The following is a 27,972-nucleotide window of genomic DNA, read 5'->3' on the forward strand; positions in this document are numbered from 1 at the left end:
CCTGCTGTACAAACATGAGGACTGGGGTTCACATCCCCAGCACTCAGGTAAAAGCCAGGTCTGGGGCACATACCTGAAATTCCAGTGCTGAGGGGAAGAGGCAGTGGTACCTCTGGGGGCTACTACTCAGCCAAATCAGTGGCCTTAAGTTTCAGTGTCTGTCCATCAACCCCTAGTCCTCACTTCTGTCTCTCAGACAGGACCTCACTATGTAACCCTAGCTTACCTTGCATCCATAATCCTCCTGCCTCAACTTCCTCAGTGCTGGGATTACATTCATGTGCCACCACAACAGATTGTGTATTTTCCTATTTTTCTGAAGTTATTTGTCAGGTCCAGATGTGTGTGTGTGTGTGTGTGTGTGTGTGTGTGTGTGTGTGTGTGTGTATGGATTTGTATATGTGCATGTGTGGGAGCATGTATACTTACTGTACATGTACATATGAAGATGAGAGGTTGGCTTTGCCTGCCTTCCTCCATCACCCTTATATTTTTAAGATAAGGTCTCCCATTGAACGTGGAGCTTGTTATCTCCCCTGAGCTTGCTGACCTGTGAGCCTCTGGAACCTACCCGTCTCCATCAAGCCGTGGTTACAGGCACGTGGGCTGGGGAGCTGAGCTGGGGTCCTTACGTTTATACAGCAGGGCCTTTGCCCACTGAGCCACTTCCCCAGGCTCTAGTTTTAAGGGTATTTTTTTGTTTTTGTTTTTGTTTTTGTTTTTGAGACGCTTCCTCGAGGCTACAGTAGTTTACACTCTCTTAAATAGCATTTTTATTAAAATAAGGAACAGAAAAGAACGTCTACTTTCTTCACTTTTACTTAACATAGTCTTAGCTAGGGTAAGATGACAAGATGGAAGGCTTTGAAAGTGGGCAATCAAAGGGAGAGCAGTAGAGAAAGTTCTGTGGCCTCCACACTCGCACCACACACGCAGATAAACTACACACACATGAGTGCGTGCATGTGTGCACACAGAAACACACAAGACAAAAATCTAACTAGAAATAGAATTTCCATATATGTATGACCACTCTTGGGCATATTCCCAAAGGGCTGTATCTGCTGTTGTAGAGACAGTCGCCCATCCGTGTTTGTTGTTGCTCTCTTCACAATAGCAAGGGAATAAAACCAGCCTGGATATCCATCAACAGATAAATGATAATGTCATATACACACACCACAGAATTTTATTCAGTTGTAAAGAAAAATTAAGTTAGGGAATGTTCAGGAAATGAATGGAACTGAAAAGCATTGTTTTCAGTAAGATAACCTAGACTCAGAAACACATCCCACATGTCCTCTCTGTGGGCCCATAGACATGAGACCCACAGACAGCGCAATGAGGTAATTCTTACTATCTATGCTTGGGAGACATTACCTAAAATAGAGCTAAGGTTCTCAGACTTTCTGAGCATAAAGAAGAGAGAAGAAAGGAGAAAGGGATGTCTCTCCTCACTTGTAGGTCTGGCACAGAGCTGAGAAGTGTGTCTTTTGCGTCCACTGTTCATAGGCCTTTAGCCTACCTTCTTAGCGCTGAGCAAGTTTCAGTCACTTCTACAAAAAAAAAGTGAGCAGAGAGCTGGGGAGCACCTAAAGTGTTTGTATGGGAGCAAGAGGACCAGAGTTAGAATCCCAAACCCCACACATACCTGGTGGGCATGGTGGCTCACCTGTAATTCCAGCTCTGACTGTGGAGACCGGGTCTCTAGAACAGGCCGGCTATATTGGAACAGGACTAGCCATGTTGACAGGAAACTCTGAGTCTCACTGAGAGTCACTGGCGCGAAAAGAGATAACTGCATCATCTTGGATCTCCTCATGCGTGCACATTCATACACTCACATGTGCCTACACACTGTGAACACACACCACACAACACCCATATATAGACATGGGAAGAAGAAATAAAAGTTCAAATAAGGGAAATGGAAGGAAAGATAATTTTAGAATTGAAGGTAGGCCATAATATTAGACATAACATGGAGGTCTTTGGAGATCCAGGGGCAGAGAGGACCCAAGAGACCTTGAGCATACAGAATTGCAGAGAGCATGCGTGCATGCCGTCCCTTGCCTGTAGGACCCCTTTATGGCTTACCCACTGCAGAAAGAAAGGCATTTTGCGAGTAACTTACTACTTGGCTCTGCAGTGGTAGGGAGTGGTCAGGGTCGCCCTTCTTCCTCTAAAGCTAGCGTGCTATCAGTTTCCAGCTTCATCTCACGAATACTCGGTGGCTGCAAACACTCATTGGTTTTTCTTTTTTGTAGTAAGAAGAAAACATAACCTATAGAGACCATCTTCTGGCAGAAGATGATAGATTTGAATCAGAAAGAGGAGGCATTGGAAGCCAGGACTCTAAAGTGAAGACACTGCAAGCACCTGGGTGAGAAGGAGACGGGCGTTTGTGAGCTGCTGGCTCGTTCCACATTACGGCTCCCTGCTTGTCCACTGCAGGCGTCTCTAGGCCTAGGCAGCTTCACCAGTTGGAAGGAGAGGAACAGAAACAGGCTGCTGAAGTGAGCTGTAGCTGAAAAACACTGTAAGCCCTTTTGTGTGTGTGTATGTGTGTGTGTGTGTGCACGCCCCATGGCCTGTGTGGAGGTCAGAAAACCACTTGCCAGAGTCAGTTCCTCTTCTGTGTAGGTCTCAGCGTGGACCTCAGGACTCAGGCTTGGCAGCAGGCACATCTGCTCACTAAGCCATCTTGTCAGCCCTGGAGACGAGTTGTGATTACGTAGTCTCCAAAGCTGGATCAGTCAGTATTTCCTGTCAGCTTCTTGTCTGCCTTCCCTCCTCCTTTCTAGGGCTGGGGCTTATTATGAAATAGAACATTTCCTGGGTCCTTACTGCTTCCAGGCACCAAGGTGTGGTGCCTTCCTGGAGTTATTTCACTCCCTCTCAAAGCAGCCCAGTTATGTAGAACTGAAGTTCCTAGAGTCTGCCCACGACCAAACGGCTAGGAAGTGGTACAACCGGATTTTAAACGCATGCTTTCTGAGTTTATTTACCTCTATACTTACTACTCCAACCCATCCCAGAAGAGAAAGCGGGGAGGCTGTTGCATTTATATCTTTTCCCTTGTAGCCCAACAGGTACCCTAGCTTGGTGGCCTCTTTGGAAGGCTCACTGTTTCCTGAGAACGTTTTCACTTTCAAACTCTGGAAAGTCAGAGAGGAGAAGGGATTCCTAACCATGCACAGTTGTACGTCATGATTAATGTTTCTGCCCCTAGGCTTTTCCCATTCATGTGTTGATTTCCCTATAGGACACTGGTTTCTAGCCAAGTAGTGGTGTATGCCCATAATTCCAACATTCAGGAAGCTGAAGCAGGGGGATTACAAATTTGAGGCCATCCTGGACTACATAATGAGACTGTCTCAAAAGAAAGAGGGCTAAGAGGAAAAGAAATGAAGGAAGAAAGAGGAAAATCCATTGTCTTCCTATGGTTTTCACACTCACATTTTAGAGTCTTCATGGATAACATGAGACTCGTGTACTTGGGGGTTGAAGGAAGCCTAACTATGGTTGCATGAGCTACTTAGAATAGTGTTTGTCCTTTGTTGTTTCTGGAGAGGGATTGGGCAGTGTGTTGTCATTCACCCTGGTCAAGCACTTTACCAGCTGTACCAGCAGCATCGTACCCTGAAGCTGGTTTGCACGTGCCACCAGGCTGACCCTAGCTCACGATCCTCCTGTCTCAACCTTCCTAGTGTTGGGATTTCCAGCTCGAGTTCTATTACCTTAGTCCTCTTTTCATCTACGACACCCAGTAAAGAATGTTTCTGTGGGGTTTTTGGTTGGTTGGTTTTGTTGGTATTGAAATAGAATTGTGATTTGATTTCTCTAAACTCTAGAACAGCTAAACATCTTGGAGTACATGTGTCTTTTTATCCCTTTGTAGATTCCCGTCACTCTCACCATGCCAGAGATGACAGAGCATGAGACGCCTACGAAAAAGCAGCACAGGTGTGTATCCACAGCCCCAGATTCTATCCCGTAGGCAGGTAAGAAGCAGAATTAGTTCCCAGCGTGTGTGGATGGACAGAAATAGATTTACTAAAAGAGGATCACATGGCTAAAGTTCACCTGTCTTTATTTTTTTAGAAGCCTGAGAAGAATGGTCATCAGTAGTTAAAACATTGTATCAGACCTATGTCACATGTTTGCTCTCTAAGGACATTTTCACTGGCACGCTGTATTCCTTTTGTAGCTTCTGAAACACTAATATACATAACATTACATTTATTTTCTTATAGCCCTTCTTCTGAGTATTTAGGCAATGTCCATCTAGAATTGTGTGGACACTGCTTTTAATAATGTTAAAAATACTATATTCCCTTTTCTTACCACATAGCTATTAGTGAAAGCTAATGCATTTGGTAATTATGCAGAAAGGGAAAGTCAGTGTCTTTAGTAGAAATGTTAAGAAACTGTAAGGGTCGGATAACCTGAGTACACAGATGGGAAGATGGCTTGGGTGCAGTCAGCACCGGAAGTGCTCCTCCCACAAGGTTTGCCTTGGCAGGAATTGCAGAGCCGCACCACTCCGCCTGCACTCACTCTGCCTGCAGCTCCTCCCAGCAGTCTGCAGTGAAATCACATTTCACATAGTGAAGGTTTTCAGTGATCTATTCTCTTCTAAACATGATTTCTGGGTATCAGTAGAGAATTGTTCTTACTTCTCAAAATTATATCTATTAAATGTATTTGAAAGTATTGGCATTAAGGTATTCATGCCATAATATCCACTAAGTAATTCCTTATTGATGGAATAAATACAATTTATAAAATTTGTTTTTATGGTTATGAAGATAAAAAAATGCCTTTCTGTTATCTTCCTATTACCTGTCTCTGTGCTTTCTGTTTCAGAAAGAAGAACCGAGAGACACACAATGCAGGTGCGTGCAGTGACTCGAACTCTGCTGGAATCAGTTATGCCATGGTTGATTACAACAAGTTCTTATGTTGTAAACATGGAATTATTTGTTACATTTCAGAAAGGGCAACTTTATTATTTTTATTCATAAAATATTCCCAGAGTCTCATGGAGCTGACTGCATAACATCTGATTTGTAGCTATTTTAGATTTGTTATGAAATTAAAATATTTTGGAAGCTAGTGTTGGAAGGGGTTTCACCCAGGACAGTGGGAGAATGAAGGTTATGTCTGCACAGGTTCCAGATGGGCAGCTCCCGGAGGAAGGCAGGCAAGAGCAGCAGGCTGTTTTGTTTGCATGTGGCAGTCTTCCTTCTGAGACAAAGTCTGTGTAGCCCTGGCTGGCCTGAAACTCAGAGAGATCCACCTGCCTCTGCCTCCTGACTGCTGACATTGCAGGCTTGTGCCACTATGCCTAGTGCATGTGGACAATATTAAGTTATAGAGACTTCTGTCATAGAAACAAATATAGGCCTTATCTCTAATGTTAGATTACAGCCCATAGCCAGCCAAGTATACAGTGTTAATTGTGTATCCATTTTCACTTTGGCATATTATATAACATTTTGAGTCAGACATTATTTTCTGCACTCAAAAAAGTTTTAAAGTTACTTTCTATTACTCTATACCTGTGGCTATGCAAACAGAGAGGATCTCTGGGGAGAGTTTATCTACAAAGGTACATTGAATGCTGGTGAGATGAGCTTATCACCATAGAAATCCACTCAGATAATAATGAGCACCATTGTTAGAGAATTAAGACTGGCAATCAATTAATAGAAAGGAAGCCTTTAAAAGATAGCCAAGAGTAATTTATTACTATATGTATGTGTTAAATTTTTATTATTTTTAATTATGTGTGTTTTTTGGTGCATGTAGATGCTCACAGAGATTTATACCCCTAGGAGTTGGAGTTACAGTTGGTTATAAGTCACCTAATGTGTGTGCTAGGGATTGAATCAGGTTCTCTGGGAGAGCAAAGCATGCTCCCGACCACTCAGTCTTCTCTCCAGCCCAAGAGGCACGTTTTTAATTTCAGCATCGTACAGAAATTATTTAAATGAACTCTTTCGTATTCTTACTTGTTTTAGAGTTTTAGTGTGTCAGTCTGGAACATTCTGGCAGTTAATTAACAAGTTGTCGGTTGCCCCGTACTCTAGTTTTCCTTTTTGTTGCCATGATAAAATATCCTGACCAAAAGCAGCATAGGAAGGAACAGATTTATTTGGCTTACAGTTCCAACTTGCTGTTCATCATTGAAGGAAACTCAAGGCAGGGACTCAAGCAGCTAGTTACATCATATTCATAGCCAAAGCAAGAAACAATAAATACATTCTTGCTTGTTTTCAGCTACCTTTCTCTATTCTTATACCATTCAGGCTCTCTGCCTAGGGAATGGAGTCGCCCACAATGGACTAGGTCTTACTACATTGATTTGCAGCTAAGACAATTCCCCACAAATATGACCACAGGACAACCTGACCTAAATAATTCCTCATTAAAATTCTCTCTTCCTAGGCGATATTATGTAGTGACAATTTTGGAATTTCGTTTTCTTTAAAAATACAGAAATATTGTAAGAATGTATTTTCAATTTAATCCCAGGTGTAGGGATGTGGGGCAGCTTGGGACTGTCCACAGCAGCTGACTATGACTTGCCTCATGTTCTAGCAGAAGCATGGTTTTGCCAGCTGCAGATAGTTTTTGCAGTTGTGTAACATTTGGAATTTTGAGAGCTTTTCAGAGGGTGTGTAACTGTTAAATCCCCGTAGGCGATAGTGGCTCTTGGTCATTTAAAGAGGCTGGTTGCAGTTTGTTAGTAGTCATGCCCAAAGAGGAAACAAAAGAAAGATCTTCTAATTCACCTCTCCCGTCTATACTTGTTTCTCTCGTGTATAGTGTTAGTGTATGAGGCTGGGGGCAGAGGGAGAATAGAGGGTGGGTAAAAGAAGAGCCCACAAAATAGCAAAGACCAGCTACAATCATAGGCTGTGTTAAGTTGATTGTTAAAGCTAGCTGCTACTCCCTGTTAGAAAAGATGGTCAGAGTGAATATCCCAGAAATGAGAGAACAAAGCCAGTGCATTTTCTTATCTAAGAAGTAACCAGTAGCTGCTGATATTCCATAAAGGTCTAGTCACCGAACAGTAGGCATTGCTAAAACGGAGGCAGCTCTTTGGTAATTTAGTGGTTTGGTTTTTTTTTTTTTTAATTTGGTCGTTGTGATGTTGTGATGGCTCAACAGGTAAAGTGGTTTGCCACCACACAGGGTAACCTGAATTTGATAACTAGAGCAGAAATGTTGGAAAGAAAGAACTGATTTTAGCAAGTCATCATCTGACCTCCATGTGTGTGCTGTATACACATACACACACACACACACACACACACACACACACACACACACACACACACACTCAAATACATGTAAACAATGAATTTAAAAAATAAATTTGTTTATCAATAAATCTTTACTGCTTATTTGAATTATAATGAAAAGATTGACTAATAATAATGTATTGTTAACAGTTTCTTTTTATCATTTTTTAATGTGTACTGTGTGCTTAGTATCCTGGGAAGCTAGAAGAGTTGGTTGAGTCCCTTTGGGCTGAGGTGACAGGTGGTTGTGAGCTGCCATGGGTGCTGGGGAGCAAACCTGGTCCTCTGGAAGAGCAGCCAGTGTTCTGAGCCACTAAGCTACCTTTCCAGTCCCCCCTTTTATCATTTTAATGTAGTTATTATTTCTGATTTTCTTTACAATGCCTATAAAAGTGATAAATACATTTATTTTCATAACATTTGACGTAAAATACTGCATTGTAAAACTTACTACAACCTTAGTTACAGTCATTGGTAAATAATGATTATTGGCTTAGGATTCAGTTTCTTTTCCAGTGTTCATACTAGGCAGGTGCTCTGCCACTGAGCTATAGCTCCCCAGTAGCTTCCACATGTGATTTCTTTACTGACAGTTGCTTTGCCCAGGTAAAGTTTGGCCAAGTAGTATAAGGGTTGATAATGTGTTTTTCCTCTTTCTAGTGGAGAGGCACAGAAAGAAGAAAATCAATGCTGGGATAAACAGAATAGGAGAACTGATCCCATGCTCCCCTGCTCTGAAACAGGTAGGTGCTCCCTCTTCCCCTGCTCTGAAGCAGGTAGGTGCTCCCTCTTCCCCTGCTCTGAAGCAGGTAGGTGCTCCCTCTTCCCCTGCTCTAGAGCAGTCCAGTGTTTTGTGTCAGCCCACCTCTCACCCCAAACATGTAGGTGCCTACTGTATTTCCTTTTGCTGCTTGGTAACAAACAGTGCTCTCAATTATTCGATTATATTTAGTTTTTAGATTGATTATTTTTGTTTCCTGCCATTTATTGGGGGAGAGTGTTCAAGTTAATAGCCTCATTTTTTATTTGTTTCATTTTTTCTTTATACTTTAGTTTTTCTTGTATTTCTAATAATCTCCTAGTACAGTTTTCTCCATGTCAGATGTACCATGTGGTTGCCAGACTGTCATGCCTCTCTAAAGAATTGCTGAGGTAGACCTGTGGTGACATTGATAGCAGCCACTACACTTCCTAGCATTGCTTTGCAATCATTAATGTTCTTTATGCTTTTTAAAATTCTTACCTAGAGTTGTCTAGGATTGTTAACCTCATGCTCTCGACACCTGCTTCATGTTCATTACTCTCCTGCCTCAGCACCCTTACTGCTGGAATTACAAGTGTGGGTCACTGCATCTGGCCTCACCGTTGCCTGTCAATTCCAGTTGTAAATCTTAGCTTAATGTATGATACTTTTCCCTAATGAAGTAATTTGGGGTTTTTTAAAATAGCAGAGATAAAATAGGATCATTGAGCATAAAATAAATGATTCAAATTATATGGCACCATGAAAAACCTGAAGGAAATTGATATTCCACTTTCAGGTTATGACCACTAATAAAGTGTTACACATGTGTGTAGACACGGCCTCACCAGCATGCGTCAGCTCCGCTTTGGACAACGGCTTCCTCACTTTCACTGGTTGTACATACTGAGTGCTTGGTTCAGATCGGTGTCTCATACGACCCCTCTCTTTAATGGCTGTATGGATTCTTTGACAGTGGCACATAAGAACTTGTAGTAACTTTTAACCTAACTTTAATTAAATGATCTATATAAAATAAATATGTGTACATAAAATAATATCAAAATAATAAGTGTTAACATTCTTCCTGCTTTCTAGCCTTAATCCAGCTTTCATAGACAGCCATTCTCAACTGTTTTCTTTTTATATTTAGTTTTTCATTTCTTAGTTTTTTGTATCCTTTTTAAACTTATAAAATTGTGTGTGTATGTGTGTGTGCGTGTGTGTGCGTGTGCGTGTGTGTGTGAGTGTGTGTGCATACGTGTGAGTGTGTGTGTGTCCTACACAGAGGTGAAGGCCAGAGGAGGATGTGGAACGTCTTCCCTTACCATTCTCCATCTTTTAAAAATACAGTCCTTGTATTAATTCTTAGAGAATTTCATTCAGTACACAACATTTTGACCCTATTCACACTCCGCTTTTTCCTATCTCCTTCCCGTTCCACTCCCTCCCCCAGCTCATGCCCTCTTTGTTTTTTCTAATAACCCACGGGGTCCAGTTTGTGCTGCCCTGCACCCATGGGCGTGGGATCACCATTGGTCAGCTCACTCCCCACCTTAGTCACATTCCTACCCCACAACTCTGGGATTATCTTCAGGGATAGCCTTGCCTGGGTTCTTATGTGGGGTCTGGGATTTGAACTCAGGTCTCCAGTAGGCCATCTCTTCAGTCGGGTGTACTTTTAATTCTTTGCGAATGTTCAGTGAAATCTCAATACAATTTTCTTTTTTTTTTTTTTCTTTTTTTTTTTCGGAGCTGGGGACCGAACCCAGGGCCTTGCGCTTCCTAGGCAAGCGCTCTGCCACTGAGCCAAATCCCCAACCCTCAATACAATTTTCTAGACGGTCAGGTCACCACACGACTTCTCTTTGGCCTTTTTTGCCCTCAGAGACTTTCCTTCTAGTCCTTCAGCCCTGGTTTTTAGTCTCAGCCAGCTGGTCTCCTCTTTTATAAAGTTCTTCTCATCCTGTTTACTGTACCTCATGGCATATGCTTATTTTGTGGACTCTTACCCCTCACTGTTGGATGGGCTTTCCCAGGAAATTTCCCTCAGTTTTCCTGGGGATCCCTCCATTTTCTCCCCCCCCCTTTCATTTAGGTATTTTGTCCAAATAAGAATGGTAAATAATAATGGTAAACCTTTTTATTTGAATGCTTAGTGAATATGAGTTTTTGCTTGTTTGCTTGCTTCATTCTTGAGAATGAGGCATGTAAAAGCCCAAGTTTCCATGCCTTTAACTGGAGCTACTGGAAAGCCCCATGGTAGTGTGGTCCAATGCAACGGCCCCTCCTCCAGCTCAGGAAATTACTGACCTTGGCGGCTGCCACCAGGATTGCAGCTCGAGACTGATGGCCACTATTTCCCGTCCACAATTCACATGCTTCCCCCAGGATCACCTTGCAAAAAATGACCAGAGAGATTTGTAGGCTGGGTGTGAGCATTGTGGGGAATGTGTGGTATGTGTAGTTATCTTAAAGATGTCACTGGACCACTTCCCCTGGGGAGTGGCAAAGGACCTTCCATCTACCTGCTGGGGAGACGTCAGGTATGGTTGAGGCAGCAGCCCCTGCTACCGTTGGGACTGGGCCAGATCCAGTTTGTTGGTGCTGTTCCCCCAACTTTGCAAGCCTCAGTTTCCTACGTTGCCAATTAGAAACAAATCTGCAGTGTACTCTGCACCATCTGAGCTCCAGCAGCAGCCCTTGAGCTAGGTCTGAGCATGTGCATGGACTGTACTTAGTGAGCTGGGCAACCTCATCTTCTGCCTGTGATGTACTGCCTCATTTCCCACCCCTTCTTGCCCTAAGAGGAGCCCTGAGCCTGGCCCTGGTGCTAGCCCTGCCTTGAGGCAGTGCTGCAGGAGAAAAGTTTACTCTTATAGAAGACTGGTGGACAGGGCTATCCAGATGGGGTGCTGATCCAGTGACCAGCATCCAAGCCTGTGCCTGCTCATAATTCTGTCATTATGGAGGTAGCCTGGCTTTTCAGATACAACCCTGAACCACTCAAATCACTCAGGGGTTGGGGTGGAGTGAGGTGGTGATGATGCATCTCCAGGAGTTGGACCTCGCCTTCAAAGATGCTTCCTTGGTGTCTGGTTGCCCTGTCTCTGGCTCAAGCATAGAAAAGGATCCTCAAGCTCGGTCACACAAAGCAATTACACCAAGGGGACTCTTCCCACCCTCTAGTCCTGGAGGCTGTGTGACCTGAAGGACAGACACAACACCAGGTCTCATCCACTCAGATGGACTAAAATTCAACCATGCTGGGTTTCAGTCTGCGGGTGTTGGAGACCTGTACTTAACTTTAAGAGAGTGGCTTTCTGAGAGAACTGGCTTTAAGACTACACAGCCCTAACTGCAACCCCTCTTCAAATGAGGGGTCAAGATACTTATTTTAGGGAGAAAAGTTGAAAGGAAACGGGGAGTTTATTAATAAAAGAATTAACAGCTTTTTAAAAAGCTGATCAAATACGCTTGTGTTTGGCCCTAACTGTTGTGTTTTGTTTCCCCAGGAAAGTGTCTTGTCAGAATCTTCCCTGAGAATAGAAATGGTGAAGGAGTGTGAGCTGCTGGAGTTCTGGGGCTGCTTTAGGGACAGGGCTAGAGATTCTGGAGCTGTAACACACAGTGTTGTTTCGCTTTGCCTTGCTTGATTCGGGAGTCTGTCTTGACTACTGGAAGAACTGTCCTCGAGGTTTGAATTTTCTAGTTCAAATTTCAGAGAAGGTAAACTTGCTTTGTGTAGTTAGAGCAGGAAAGAATTCATCCCATTGGCTGAGAATATGGATGTGGGAGGGGCCTGGTATCACCGCTCCTAAAAGCCTCTCATCCAGCCCCTTATTGGCACTCTCCTTCAGTAGGACGGAAACGGGTGCTTCTCTGTGTTGAAACTTGTGGGGTGCCAAGGCTTGATCAGCTTACTCTTCCTCATTGCCTTCCTTGACACTTCAATTTCTTTTTATCCCTACTGAGTGGATTAAATTTCTATAAATGTGTGACATTTTTTGTTTGCTTGAGTTTTTAAAAATAGACTGTCCCCACTTTCAGGAACCTGAGGCAGGAGGTTCCCAGGTTCAAGAAAAGTAAAAGGATTGATTTCTTAACACGGGGCTAATTGCGATTTACTTGTTTGTCTTGAGGTGCAGGGGCCTGGCCACTCAGTACATGTTGAAAGCTGCCTAGTAGAGTCTCACCTTCTACTACTCTTGGCTTTCTTTCATTCCTGGTTCTCGGAAGTTCTTGAAGAAAGGAAATCGTAACCATTTCACCTTCTTAGTGTCTAGTGTGTGCAGAGGAATGTTTGATCCCCGGAGCACAGCAGCGGGCAGGTTGTCTTACTGTTGTGCTCCTGCCTGCTGTCCGGGTAGGGGCAGGCGGCTGAGCGTTATCAGGTCCTACTGTTCTGCTTCTTGTTTTAAGGAAGGTCAGCATTCGTTTTCTCTGATTTTGCAGTACCAGGATTTGAAACTGGGGCCATACATACATGCTACATGGGCACTCTACCACTGAGTTACACCTCCAACCCTTGGTTTTCTAGTTCCCTAGGTATGCATACTGGGTTTCTGTAGTGACTTGGTTGAAGGCCCCCAGAACTGAATCTTACAGAATCAAACCACCAAGTCACAACAGTGAGAGAGCAATAAAGGCCTGGCCACATAAGTACTGTGCACATTGGAGAGGAACTTAGTCATTCATGAGCACATGCTTAGTAGTCAAAAGGAAGACAGCAGAAGTGACCAGTGGGTAGCTAAAATGCTTCATAATAAGCTGGCAGGTAAAAGGAATGGTCATTAGAAAGTAAGGCCAGATGAGGTCCTTGGGTGTCCTCTGTTGTGTCCACCTTACTCCTTAGACATGGGATGTCTTACTGAACCTGGAGCTCACAGGTTTTTTTCATTTTGTTTGATGGGTTTTGGTTTTGGTTTCGGCTTGGCTGGCAACCAGCAAACCTCAGCAAACCCCAACAATCCTGTACTCTTTGCTTTTCACCCTCAGCACTGAGGTTACAGGGTCCCACATGCACATTCTAGGGATCCAAGTTCAGGGCCTCATGCTTTTACAGAAAGCACTCTTACCCACTGAGCCACCTCCCCAGCAGCTCTGTCTCGGTTTTTCAGACCCACCAGAAAAAGGCATCAGATCTCATTACAGAGGGTTGTGAGCCACCATGTGGTTGCTGGGATTTGAACTCAGGATCTCTGGAAGGCAGTCAGTGCTCTTAACCACTGAGCTATCTCTCAGCCCTCTGTCTGGGTTTTTTAAGAATATATTGGCGAAGATTATTACTAGAGGAATATGCATGCAGCTTCACAATGATTGTGTCTACGACAGGATCTGGAGAGCAAGAGCATAGAGGAATGTTGCTTTTCAGTTTGTATCCCTTCATGTTATTTACATTTTGCCATATGCACATAGTGTTTCTGTTCTCCGTGTGTGTTTATGTGCTGTGTGTGTGTAGACAGTATTAGCTGTCTTCCTTGGTTGCATTCCACCTTATTTTTTTGAGACTTGCTCTTACACTGAACCTGGAGTTCAGTGATTCAGCTGAATTGTCTGACTGTTGAGCTCCGGAGATCGGCCTCTCTGTCTCCCCGGTGGTAAAATTATAGACGTGATCTGCCATGCCCCATGCTGGAGATCTGAACTCAGGTCCTCAAACTTGCATGGCAAGTACTCTACTGACTAGACTAGCCCTTCCTCCAGTCCCCATTATGTTTTCAGTCTTAGAGTTTATTAAGACCATGGCATTAGAGAGATGGTGCGCTGCTCTTGGAGAGCACCCAAGTTCTATTCCCTGCCCCCAGGTCAGGTGACTCCAGCTTCTAGGGATCCAGTATCCTCTCCTGAACTCTGTAGGCACCTGCACATGGTACTTTCTCCATCACAAAAGCACTCATTTGCACATAGAAATATAAAATAACCTTCAAAACTGTTAAGAGTGAAGAAGTGCTTTGCTGTAAAATGTAACCTTTAGAAAAAGTTTAGAAAAGGGATATAGTGAGAGCGTGGCACCAAAACTCTGTCAAGTGATACTCCTTTCTCAGCCCATTTTTTAGGGTCCTGAGAGGTTGTGGTTATCAGTGCAGTAACACTGAGCAGGCCCTCCCTCTGTGGCCTCTCGTCCAGTTAGTCTTTTCAGTATGCCTCATCCTTCAGCCCTGTCTTCACACACACCAAGGCATCCCTGCCTGAGTGCCTTTGCTTTCTGAGGCTGTGATCTGCAGCTCTTCATCCAGATAGCCTCAGGGGATGCTTCACCCTCTTCAGGTTTTACTTGGGTGTCACTTTACAGAGAGTTCCCAAAGGTCCCTCCTCAAAAGCAATCAGTAGTACAGTGTCTCAGGACAGGCTCCGGTAACAAAGTATCATGGATCCAGTGACAAAACAAAACAAAACAAAACACAACACAACAAAACAAAACAAAACAAAAATAAAAACAAAACCAAAACAAACAAACAAACACCCTTAACCTGGCAGTTTAGAGCAGAGAAGTCCAAAACAAAGATTCCAACCCTTGGGCTGTAGAGATGACTCTACCACAGTTTAAGCAAGAGCTACTTGTGCTTGGTTCCCAGCACCCCTGTCAGGCATCTTGCAACTTCCTGTAATTCCAGACCACTGGGATCCAACACCTCTAGCCTCCTTGGGTACTCATGTGCTTACCCCCAACAAAAACACAGAGGTCATTAAAAATCTTTAAAAAAATAAATAAATTCTAGTCCTAATTATGTACTTACATGGTACAAAGAGAAAGATCACCACACTTTTCTCTTTAAAATAATAAATTATTGTTTATGTGTATGAATGAGGTTTGTGAATGCTACATAAGTGCAGGACATTGCAGAGCCCAGAGAGGCTGTTAGAGCCAATGGAACTGGAGCAGGAAGTGGTTGTGAGCTCCACATGGGTTTAGGAACCAAGCCTGGGTCCTCTGCTAAAGCAGTAAGTGCCCTTAACTGCTCAGCCATCTTTCCAGCCTGTCTCTTCAGATAAGGGTGCTAATCTACAAGAGCAGTGTTAGCACCGAACCATCTCTCATCTCTCATCTCTCCATCTCTCCATCTCTCCATCATCTCTCCATCTCTCCATCATCTCTCTATCTCTCCATCTCTCATCTCTCCATCTCTCCATCATCTCTCATCTCTCCATCATCTCTCCATCTCTCCATCTCTCCATCTCTCCATCATCTCTCATCTCTCCATCTCTCCATCATCTCTCCATCTCTCATCTCTCCATCTCTCCATCATCTCTCCATCTCTCCATCATCTCTCCATCTCTCATCTCTCCATCTCTCATCCATCATCTCTCCATCTCCATCATCTCTCCATCTCTCATCTCTCCATCTCTCATCTCTCCATCTCTCCATCATCTCTCCATCTCTCCATCATCTCTCCATCTCTCCATCTCTCCATCTCTCATCTCTCCATCTCTCATCTCTCCATCTCTCCATCATCTCTCCATCTCTCCATCATCTCTCCATCTCTCCATCTCTCCATCTCTCCATCTCTCTTCATTCTTGTAAGGACGCTTCATCCCATTCAGGGTAGAGCCCTCCCAGACGTCAGCTCCAGATACCAGCACATCATAGATCAGAAGTTGCACATGTAAATCTGGCAGAATGTCACAAACGTATGGTTCACATGCTGCCATCGGCAGGCTCCTTCCTTATCCTCTGTAATTTTCCTTTGTTCTGCTTTTCTGCTTGTGAATCATGCAAAAATCTGTTCACCCAATTTTGTGTGTTTGATTTGGGTTTTTTTTTTTGTTTTTTATTTTGATGGTGTGTGTGTGTGTGTGTGTGTGTGTGTGTGTGTGTGTGTGCATACATGTCACTGTTCATAGCATTTTGGCTTTATTTGTATTGCGTATGCAGGCACACGTGTGTATGTGGGTGAACTTGCATGTACATGTACATGTGAAGGCCAGAGTAAACTTCTGGTGCTGTTCCTTCTAGCATGCCTTTACTTTTTTGACTCTTTAGATTGGCCTAGAACTGTGGACAGGCTGGCTTTGAACTCAAAAAGCTGCTTGCTTCTGCCTCCTAAGTGCTAGGATTCAAGATGTGGGCAACCACTCCCACGCCTTCCACCATACTTCTTGAGATAGGATCTCCCACTGGCCTGAGGCTCACCTATCGGATTAGGCTGTCTCTACCTTCCCAGAGCTGGGATTACAAGTGCATGCCACTGTGCATTGATTGCTTTTAGAAGTTATCTTCAGTGAATCGAAGTCAGGTCTTCATGCCTTTGCCTATATTCCTGGATCCTAGATCTGAGCCTGACATGTAGTAAATGGTCAGATGCTAGTAAATGTAAAATGATCAGTAGAAGCCTTTGAACTTTGTATCTAATTCGAATATTAAAAAGTTGTGTATCACATGTGATAAAGCTATCACATTTTACATATCTTCTTACAGGTTTACCTTTTAATGAAATGTTTAAATTGTTACTTTTCTTTTGCAGAGCAAGAACATGATCCTGGACCAAGCTTTTAAGTACATAACAGAGCTGAAGCGGCAAAACGATGAACTCCTGCTTGATGGAGGGAGCAGTGAACAAGGTGGAGACTTGCCGAGTCCTGCTGTCTCCTGTTTGGGTTGCAGTGACATGCACTTGGGGACATGGAAAGCTCCCCCAACCCTCTAATCAGAATAGGCTTGCCCTCAGTAGCATTGCAAATGAGATCACTGTAGCTGAACTCCTCTTCCTCTGTGGTTAATCTTAATCTTGTAAAAACACATAACTTCAACCTTGATTACTTCTATTCTATGTTTGCCTAAGTCATGAAACTAATAGTGTTAAATCCCCCTGCTCCACTTGGATCTTGCAGTTAGGAGACTCTCAGAAGATGACTCACAGAGGAGCTGTGCTCATGGTAACCTATAAACACAATTAGAGGATAGAGGATAGTCAAATGCATTGACTCAAAAACCAAAGTATTCACTTCATAATTATTTGCATTAGTATAAAGTGTATCTTGAACTGCCAGGTCATTTAATACACTTGATTTTTAGGTGTAACTTTTTGTGCTGAGGGTTCTGAGTTTTACAGAAGCATTGGTGAGAAGCTGAAAGGAAACATTCTGGGGCCAATGTAAAGCTCAGGGTGGAAGGCGAGTTGGGTGGCCCTTTCTTTGTTATGGCTCTGAAAAGATCAGAGGGTTTCCTGTCACAAACATTAAAAGGAGTAGTAGACCACCTTAACGGGACTAACTTTGGACAGTGCTGTGCCACACTGCTTGTACTGAGCAAGAAATAGTATCGGAAGCCATTCCAGGAGCGCAGGGCAGCATTTGGAATTCTTCCTTACACTCCGTTCAGAAGCTGCTTTCCTAAGTCAGCTCTCTTTGAATGGTGCAGGCCACCCTTACAGGCGCCTCCATCAGACAGCTGGATATATTGGTACTTGGAACATCATGAAGTACTCCTCAAGATACTTTGAGGTTAGACTGATCTTTAGACTTTTCCAATGAAAGCTCCTTTGCCTGAGAACACGAAGCTAGGCCAAGCAAGTTACCTTAGTGAAAAGGGAAGCTAATGACAAACTCCCAGGCACATGCAGCTCAGAAAAGGCCTAGCAGCCAGGCCAGGGTGCGGTAGAACCTGGAACGGCCTCAATGGCTCTCTTGTCATCTCTCTCTGTTGTGATCATGGTTTCTTGGGTTCTTTCTGTGCATATATTCTATCTGATCCCTGTATTGTTTGTCGTTGATCTTTGGTAGAAGATAGTTTGTCTCATTTAGTATAGAAGACAGCACCTTCTCAAGGATCAACAATGGCCAAAGGAACCATTCCTGTAGAACACACTCAAAGAAAGGCTGAAGGCAGACAGTGGTCAGAGACCACTGTTCTAATCTGTATTGGAGGCATGCTTTATACTAAAGTCTATAGAAGAAACAATGTACCCTTCAGAACATACTCCTGCCCAAGAGATTAACACGTCCATTTTGATAGACTCCTAATGAGGGGGACAGTGCTATGCTCTTATTCTTAATCAAAAAGCTTCTAGGCAGGTAGTAATCTTACACACACACACACACACACACACACACACACACACACACACACACACACTATTATAATAGTGATCTTCCAGTTAGTTCAGAATGTCATGTCTTCACCTAGGGCTGCAGTTATGCCATAGATCCATCCCTTTGACCAATTAGCAGAGCCCTGCATCTCTGGTCTTGGTTTAAAACCTACTGGTTTTGGGAAGGGCTCATCTCAATGACTTCCAAGCCTGCTAATATCTCCCCACCTGCTTCACATCACCTCCTTAAGAGATGAGACCCTAAAGTCATTAGGTGTTCGGCGTCAGGATAGTCTGACCACTTGGGGCTGCAGTGGGTGTAGAATGATAGAAGGTTTCTGTTCTTGCTGACATTGAGCAATATGGAATTAGATTGCTGCAGAACCATCTGAGGATGGATTGACTGTAAACAAGAGGAGAAAAGAAGTAAGACAGTAGGCACACAAGGTCCAAGACAACTATAGTCACCACTAAGATTATAATAAGTGTAATTCATTTCAACTATGAAAATTCAGAGGGCCAGCCAAAGCTGATTGATGAAAGGGATGGTAGTGCCTGGCATGGTTTTGTCAGTCAGATAGAGCATTAGCAGAATCAAGAATTATACCAATCAGCCCTGATAATAACACAAGTGTCGTCCAGGAGTAGCTGTGAGGATCTAACATGTCCTGGCCACCCTTGGACTACTACCATGTCAGGCTGCTTTGAAAACTGTCTCACAAATTGATGGATTTGAGCTGAGGCCTAGTCAAGAACTAAGTTATGGGCTACACCTCAGCATTCTGCATCATACTAGTAAGAGACCGTCAGTTGTGGTAGCCCTACCCTTGGAACCCTGAACAAAGAGGCGTTTAGCTTATCAAAAGCATGTTACCAGTTATCAGTCTGTCTTCCCTTGTTTCCTCTGTTAGCTGTGTTACTGGAAAGGTTTTGAGTCAGAACGTTGAGACTTCTACACCATAGGAGATTTTCAGTGGTTGGCCTTTAAAGGTGTAATGTTTAAAAGGAATTTAAGAGAGTCTTGAGGTACTACTCTAAGAAGAAAACCTTGCAGCAGCAGAGAGCTCCTGGCTCTGCTGAGGCATCTTAAGGCCAAAATTGGAATTCAGTGGCTTAGCACATATGGGTTTGCTTAAGTTGTTATAATTACTGACATCACCTGTATTTTTACATCTTTATTTCTAATATTTTAGCTGAAGAAATAAAAAAACTACGGAAACAACTAGAAGAAATCCAAAAAGAAAATGGCCGATATATTGAATTGTTGAAAGCAAATGACATATGCTTATATGATGACCCCACAATCCACTGGAAAGGAAATCTGAAAACCTCAAAGGTGTCTGTTGTTATTCCAAGTGACCAGGTCCAGAAAAACATCATTGTTTATTCCAACGGGAGCCAACCTGGGGGAAACAGCCAAGGGACAGCTGTCCAGGGGATAACCTTTAATGTTGGTCACGGCTTGCAAAAGCAAACCGCCAATGTGGTGCCAGTGCAGAGGCCCTGCAAGCTTGTGACTCCTGTGTCTATTTCTGGAATTTACCCTTCTGAGAACAAGCCGTGGCATCAGACTACAGTGTCTGCACTGGCTGCCAACCAGTCTGTTCCCCTTTGTCTTCCCACTGCCATTTCTGCTCAAAACATTCTCGAACTTTCTACTTCTGAAAGCCAATCAAGTGCACTCGGTGCCACTGGTGGCTCAGTAGTCACCACTTCAGTTGGCCCTGACACTCACCAACATCGTTCCTTGAATACATGCCTAAATGATCAAAATGCTTCAGAAAATAGCAACGCGCAGGAGAGCCCCAAATCATCAAAGAAAACAGTCGAGAGTGTCTCAGGCACCTCCTCCAGCAATTCAGCAGCTGCCCCAGGGGTGCACCACGAAACCAAGTCCAGCCTGGCCACACAGGGCTCCAGTGCAGACTCACAAAACACCCTTGTGTCAGTTACCACCCCAGTGTCCTCCCAGCCTCCCAGATCTACAGGTAGCTCTTCTCCAGTGAGTGTTAGCAAGACTGTGGACCCAACCAATACAGCAGCAGCAGTGGTACCAGCTCACACTGCAGTATCTAAGAGTGCCCTCCCAGTGAGCAGTCTTTCTGCAACTCCTTTGGAAGGTGGTTGGACTCTTTCTTGTTCTCTGCCTTCCTCAAGTGTCAGTGCTTCAGAATTAAAAAACATCAACAGCCTTACCCGAATCTCTTCAGCCGGAAACACACAGACAACATGGACTACATTGCACCTGGCCGGAAACACTATCCAGCCTTTAAGCCAGCCACCATCTTCTGCTTCGACTCCAGCATTAAACGAGTGTGGTACCAGCCCTACCCCAAGCAACCACAAGCATGTGGCTACAGGGATCACCTTCAACAATTCTCCTCCAACAGATGGGCAGGCAGTTGAGCAGATAGTGGTAACTTTGCCTTCATGCCCACCCTTACCTATGCAACCACTAATTGCCCAACCACAAGTTAAATCTCAGCCTCCAAAAAATATCCTTCCCCTGAATTCAGCAATGCAAGTGATTCAGATGGCTCAACCTGTTGGGTCAGGTGTCACTGCAGCTCCAACTAACCAAAATGTCATCATTCTTCAGCCACCCAGCACAACCCCATGCCCAGCAATGATGAGGGCAGAGGTTTCCAACCAAGCAGTAGGTCAACAGATTGTCATCATACAGGCGGCTAATCAGAACCCATTGCCACTCCTCTCTGCTCCCCATCCTGGTCCTGTTCGACTCCCTGTCAATGGAGCCAGTGCTATAATAGGGTCTCATAATTCAGTGCAAAACGTGCCAGCCCCACAGACTTTTGGAGGAAAGCATCTTGTCCATATATTACCAAGACCTTCATCTCTGTCCACATCTAACTCAGCACAGACTTTTTCTGTTACCATGTCAAACCAACAGCAGCCTCAAACCATTTCTTTAAACGGACAGCTCTTTGCTTTGCAGCCTGTGATGTCCTCATCAGGAACTACAAATCAAAGCCCTATGCAAATCATTCAACCCACCACCAGCGAAGATCCAAATACCAATGTTGCCCTGAACACATTTGGGGCTTTGGCCAGCCTCAATCAAAGCATATCACAGATGGCTGGACAAAGCTGTGTACAGTTGTCTATTAGCCAGTCTGCTAATCCTCAAACTTCTGCAAACAGTCAAACTAGCCCCACTAACTGTGTTTCACTAACAACTGTAGCACCTACCATGACAGCAGAAAATTCAGCCACGCAGTCCACTACTTATAGCCTTGCAGCAGCTTCCTCAACAAACACCGTCACTTGTTTGCCCTCTACCATGAAATCAAAAAGGCTGAGCAAGAAGCCAAGTGCCAAGAAACACTTAGCAGCTAACAAACCAGCATGTCCCCTGAATTCAGTCAGAGATGTGGGCAAGGTGGATGGCCCCGGAATGGACAGCTCAGCAGAGCCATCATGTAGTGATGGACTGCTGAACGGCCTCCCTGTTGGCCTGTCATCTGTGCCTGTGTCCCAGTCAAAGAGTGTTAGTATTTCCGCTTCACATTCTTTGGACATTCTGAATTCTGAATCAGTGATCCCTGAGTCTGATCCCAAATCTAAATCAGCAGAAGACTGTAGCTCATCCTCCCGAGAATCTGAAACAAATGAGCAACTTGCATTGGCCCCAGCGAAATCCAAAGATTCTACTCCCATTTTGCAAGAGTCATCTCAGGGTACACCACCATGCTCTGTAGCACTGCCCAATGCTACGAAATCCTGTGCTTCAGCCAATGTGTTGACTCCATCTCCTACCGAATCCGAGAGTTTGGTTCCTCAGGTTTCTGGTATGCCATCCACTACAAGCACTTCAAACACTGTCTGTATCTCTGAGGTAGAAATTGTGGCAGAACCTTGCCCGGTTCAGCAGGAGTCACTGGACACCATGCAAGCAGCAGGGCCTTTAAAGGGGCAAGGACTAACTATGCTGCTGTCTGACCTTGCTAAAGAAAAGGACCTTCAGAGGACATCTCTCCAAGTCCAGATGGACCATCCTGACTTTTCTCCAGAAAGTTCTAAGATAGGTGATCCTAGTGTTGATTTGCATCCCAAGCAGGAACTACTACTGACGAGTGACGACAGAGATCCGCCACAGCCCCACTCCTGCCTCCCTGACCAGGAGGTTATTCATGGCTCTTTGCTCACCAGTAGGCAGGCTGACTCTCCTATGTCAACCAGCTCTGGCAGTAGTCGTAGTTTCTCGGTTGCCTCCATGCTTCCCGAAACAGCTCGAGAAGATGTGACCAGCAGTACAACTAACACATGTGACAGTTGCACCTTTGCAGAGCAAACTGACATTGTGGCCCTTGCTGCAAGAGCTATTTTAGACCAGGAGAGCATTGAGAAGGGAAGGCTTGGCACACAGGCTGATCTGAAGGATGTTACTCCAAAGCCTTCTGAAACCTCTTTAGAGGGAGACCAGCCCTTTAAACCACAGATCCACAAGGAGACTTGCACGGGACAGGCAGATCCAACACCAAATGAATTTAACTCTCAGGATTCAGTGGAAGTGACAGTCGATAGGCCTCTTGAAAAGCCAAGCTGTTCTCTGGGAATTAAAGCATCGAATCCCCCATTACAGGTGTCAGCCTCTCAGCCACCGAGTCTCACCCATCAGAACAGCATCAGCCGTCCTCTGGTCAGCTGTGCGGGTCTATCTCAGAGCTCAGATCAAGCTTCTATTCCTGTGACTGTTAATATGACTGTTGCATCCAGTGCTTATGGCAGCCAGCCTCCTGTGCCGCCTCTAATGACAGAATATTCCCAGGAACAGCTGAACAGCATGGCTAGCTCCATACCAAATCCACAGGGTCAAGAACCGCTCTCAAAGCCTAGTCATGAAGGTCGTAAAGATTCTGCAAAGCGCACTGTACAAGATGATCTTTTACTGTCTTCGGCCAAACGTCAAAAGCATTGTCAGCCAGCCCCTCTCAGGCTTGAAAGTATGCCCCTGATGAGCCGGACTCCAGACAACATTCCTGATCAAACTCAAATGATGGCGAGTCAGATCACGCCCAACTCTTCAACCTCAGTTGTTCCTGTTAGCAACCCAGCACATGGAGATGGCCTCACGCGGTTATTCCCAGCTGGTAACAACTTTGCGGCTCCTGTACTGAGGCAGGCAGATGTTCAGTGTAACCCTCAGCCTTCCGTGGCTGAGCAGCCGCAGCAAGCCCAGGCAGGCCAACATCTGCAGGCACTGCAGCAGCATGTGCCCCCTCAAGGCGTGTCTCACCTTCACACCAACCATCTGTACCTCAAGCAGCAGCAGCAGCAAGCAGGGCAGCTAAGAGAGAGGCATCACTTGTATCAGCTGCAGCATCATGTGCCTCATGCAGATAATGCTGTCCACTCCCAGCCCCATATCGTGCACCAACAGAGAACTCTACAGCAGGAAGTTCAGATGCAGAAGAAAAGGAATCTTGTTCAGGGCGCTCCCACAGCTCAGCTATCCTTACCACCCAAACACCATGGGACTGATCAGTCGAGACCCAAGAGCAGCCAACCACATCCTCACCATCAACAGATGCAGCAACAGCTACAACAACACTTTGCTAGTTCCCAGCCAGAGAAGAGCTGCGAAAACCCTTCAACTAGCCGGGGCCACCACAGCCATCCCCAGAACCATCTCAGTCAGGACGTTCTACACCAGCAACAGGATGTTGGGAGCAGACAGCAGGGTTCAGCGGTTTCTTCCGATCATGTATCTGGGCATAATCCAATGCAGAGGCTTTTACCATCAAGAGGCTTAGAGCAGCAAATGGTGTCCCAACCAAGTATTGTGACTAGGTCTTCAGACATGACCTGTGCTCCACACAGGCCAGAGAGAAACCGAGTGTCAAGTTACTCTGCTGAAGCACTCATTGGAAAGTCGTCTTCTACTTCAGAACAGAGACTGGGCATATCAATTCAGGGTACTAGGGTTTCAGATCAGCTTGAGATGAGAAGCTATCTTGACGTTCCCAGAAATAAGAGCTTGGCACTTCATAATATGCAGGGTCGCATGGATCATACTGTCACCTCAGATATCCGCCTTTCTGATTGCCAGACATTCAAACCAGGGGCAGCCAGCCAACAGCCCCAGAGTAATTTTGAAGTACAATCTTCAAGAAACAATGAAATAGGTAACCCTGCACCATCACTGAGGGGTATGCAGTCCCAGGCTTTTCGAATTAGTCAAAACACTGGTCCACCACCAATAGACCGACAAAAGAGATTATCTTATCCGCCAGTTCAGAGCATCCCAACAGGAAATGCTGTCCCACCAAGGGATAGTGAGAACACATGTCACCAGAGTTTCATGCAGAGTCTGCTTGCTCCTCACCTTGGTGATCAGGTCATTGGGAGTCAAAGGTCACTCTCAGAACATCCAAGGAATACACAATGTGGTCCGTCTTCAACAATTGAGTATAATTGTCCTCCAGCTCGTGAAAGTGTTCATATCAGAAGAGAGAGTGAGAGTCAGAATAGGGAGAGTTGTGACATGTCTTTAGGTGCAATTAACCCCAGGAACAGCACTTTGAATATTCCTTTCTCCAGTTCCTCTTCCTCAGGGGATATTCAAGGTCGAAACACAAGTCCCAATGTTTCTGTACAGAAGTCCAATCCCATGAGGATTACTGACAGTCATGGGGCCAAGGGCCACATGAACCCTCCTGTCACATCCAACATGCATGGGGTTGCAAGGCCAACTTTGCCACACCCATCTGTGTCTCATGGGAATGCTGACCAAGGGCCTCCCGTGCGTCAGGCTAACTCCTCAGTTGCCCAGAGATCAAGACATCCCCTGCAGGATAGCAGTGGTTCCAAAATCCGCCAGCCTGAAAGGACTCGTTCTGGAAATCAAAGGCACAGTAATGTCTTTGATCCAAGTCTTCCTCATCTTCCTCTCTCCACTAGTGGCAGTATGATTCTTGGACGACAACAGCCTGCTGCAGAGAAGAGAGGAAGTATTGTCCGCTTCATGCCTGACAGTCCACAAGTACCTAATGATAATTCGGGTCCTGACCAGCATTCACTGTCACAAAACTTTGGTTTTCCTTTTATTCCTGAGGGTGGCATGAATCCACCAATAAATGCTAATACTTCCTTCATTCCACAGGCTACTCAGCCTAGTGCCACCCGAGCTCCGGCTCTCATCCCAGTAGATCCGCAGAACACTCTCCCCTCCTTCTACCCACCCTACTCTCCTGCTCATCCCACTCTGTCCAATGACATCTCAATCCCTTATTTTTCTAATCAAATGTTCTCCAATCCTAGCACAGAGAAAGTGAACAGTGGAAGTCTAAACAACCGATTTGGATCCATTTTATCTCCTCCCAGACCTGTTGGCTTTGCTCAGCCAAGTTTCCCTCTTCTCCCCGAGATGCCGCCAATGCACATGGCCAACTCTCACCTATCCAATTTTAATATGACGTCATTGTTTCCGGAAATAGCGGCTCTTCCCGATGGCTCAGCAATGTCACCTTTGCTTACCATAGCAAACTCCTCTGCGTCTGACTCTTCCAAGCAGTCCTCAAACAGACCTGCTCACAACATAAGCCATATTTTAGGTCATGATTGCAGCTCAGCTGTCTAAATCCAGAGAAACTGACTGTAATGGTTTGGGTTGAAATGACAACTGTTCTTCTGTATACAGATGTGCATTGAGAGAGCTTATGTGGATATGTGTCTTTGTATTGGATAACCGTTTTTCCATTAGCTTCTGTCTACAAGAAGCCATGTCAGAGAGGATGCATACACTGGGGTTGTCAAAACAATCATCTTTTATTTCTGAGTCATGTGCTTTCTTTAATCTTCTAAGTGACTTACCTTTCCAAGCTTGATTTGTAATCTTTTATTCCCTAAGTACTAATCAGCCAGAAGGCGAAGAGATCTTGGCACATGCTGGGTGGGAGGGGGAACTGAGATTCTGAACTCAGTTGTTGAGAAGTTGTAAAATGAATAGTTGAGATGGTCGGGATGGTTAGGTTGCAAATCCAAAAGTAAAAGCAACTTGAAAGAAATCATGATTCGTCATAGGTGCTTGTCCATGTCAACATCTAACAGTTCTGAACCATGGCAAGTAATGAATTGATAATGAGTTGAATTCCCATAAGTAAAAATATCAGGCAGGTAGAAAATAAATGAAGTGTTTGATCAGCCTTCATTCCTGAGCTTTGATACAGAGACTTCTTTCTTAATTATAATTTTTTAATAAACTACCTAAATTTCATGTCTTGTTCTTCAAGGTAGGGAGCCACATTCTCCTTTAATGTGCCAAGATTCTGTAAAGTAAAAGTCTTCCTTAGACAATGAGCCTTAAAAATACAAAGCTAAGACAAAATACAGAAATGTTTTCCACTTAGTACTTGGGTTTTGCATCAGGCCAAAGAATAACAGCAGTTGTATTGTGGTTTTCCTGGTGTCGGTTAGTGACTAGTACTTCACTAGTTGAATTGATTTTGTATTCTCTCTTCATTCTATTTATTTGGTCTTAAAATACATTAATTTACAATCACTTAAATGTTAGAACTGTTCAGAAAATATTGTGTTTAGAAGACACTTTGAGCCTTTCAGATACTTCAGAGTAGAGTTTTAAGCTGTCTTTTCATTTGCTGATTATTTATATTAAATATGGCATTGTAAATTACATTATTGTCCTTCATAACAATTATAATAAGAAAATGAATTATTTTTCTTGTAGGTATGAAATGGTGCTTCACAAAAATACATTCATTATGTATGTCTGTTCATGAGTGAGAGTGGGTGTGGAAATGGGTTTTCAAGTAGAGCCTGGTCCTCACTATTGGAGATGTATATCATACATGCATATTTATTTATCATGCTGCACGTGATAAATAGATATCTTGTCTCCATTGGAAATAACCAAGTTGAAATGACTGTAGAACTGCTGTCTGCAAGTGGGCAGTTGAGGCTGGCTGTATAGCAGGTTCTCTGCCCTAACGCTGTGACCCTTTAACCGGTTCCTCATGTTCTAATGACTCCCAACCATAAATTTAGTTTCATTGCTACTTCATAGCTGTAATTTTGCTACTGTTACAAATTGTAATGTAAATATGTGGTTTCTGATGGTCTTAGGTGACCCCTTTGACAGAGTCATTTGACCCCCAAATGGGTCACAACCCACAGGTAGAGAGCCCCTGTTCTAAAGCATAGGAAAACATAGGGTAGATTTTTTTTTTTATTCTCTCAAACATTACATCCCAACTGCAGTTCTCAGCCCCACCCACCTTCCCTCTCCCCCAGATTCAGTCCTCCACCATCCCCCCTCCCCAAAAAGCAGGCTACCCAGGGACATCAACTGAACACAACGTGATAAGTTACAAGACCAGGCACAGCCGCTCATATCCAGGCCGGACAAGGCAACCCAATAGGAGGAAAAGGGTCCTACTGTAGACATCTTGAACCCCAATGAATTAGTAATGAATTTGAAAACATGTTGAGTCTTGAGAAGTTAAAGCTAAGAAGAAGTTGTATGTACTGAATTTTTAAAAACTCTTAAAGCGTAACTTTCAACTGTTGCTACACTCTGTTAAAAGCCGAATAGAGGGAAAGGTACACAGAATGGGCCCGCTTGGCTCCCAGGAAGCCCAAGGACCAGCAGAGGTTTAGTATGGAAGGTTTCGTTTGCTTGGTTTTTTTGTTTTGTTTTGTTTTGTTTTTTAGTTTTGGTTTGCTTTTTATACTAAGGAAGCCACCCAGGGCCTGATCAGAGCAGTTACCACTGAATGCCTTTCTAAAGACTCAGCAAAAGGGTCACTTATTCCTGGTCACGTGTTTCACCATCCCACTCTGCGTCTGCTGCCCTTGAAAAGCACCCCTCCTGGTGAGCAAGGCAAACCTGTGTTTCTTTCCTGCATAG

General features: G+C 44.3%; 1 protein-coding gene across 2 annotated transcripts in view; it reads left to right on the forward strand.

Annotated features, from left to right (window-relative positions):
• Usf3 (upstream transcription factor family member 3) overlaps nt 1–26,739 on the forward strand; it is a 46,826-nt gene extending 20,087 nt beyond the window's left edge. The window contains exons 2-7 of one of the 2 annotated variants that reach the window (XM_032900227.1): nt 2,268–2,516; nt 3,902–3,966; nt 4,870–4,898; nt 7,974–8,056; nt 16,521–16,617; nt 19,280–26,739. In XM_032900227.1, the coding sequence (XP_032756118.1) occupies nt 3,920–3,966; nt 4,870–4,898; nt 7,974–8,056; nt 16,521–16,617; nt 19,280–25,686 (6,663 nt within the window). In that variant the 5' untranslated portion in view covers nt 2,268–2,516; nt 3,902–3,919 and the 3' untranslated portion in view covers nt 25,687–26,739. The remainder of the gene's footprint in view (nt 1–2,267; nt 2,517–3,901; nt 3,967–4,869; nt 4,899–7,973; nt 8,057–16,520; nt 16,618–19,279) is intronic. The other variant, XM_032900228.1, reaches the window with a different exon arrangement.
• The last annotated feature ends 1,233 nt before the right edge of the window (nt 26,740–27,972 follow it).

The sequence above is a fragment of the Rattus rattus genome, chromosome 4 (genome assembly GCF_011064425.1).
Source record: "Rattus rattus isolate New Zealand chromosome 4, Rrattus_CSIRO_v1, whole genome shotgun sequence".
Taxonomy (NCBI): domain Eukaryota; kingdom Metazoa; phylum Chordata; class Mammalia; order Rodentia; family Muridae; genus Rattus; species Rattus rattus.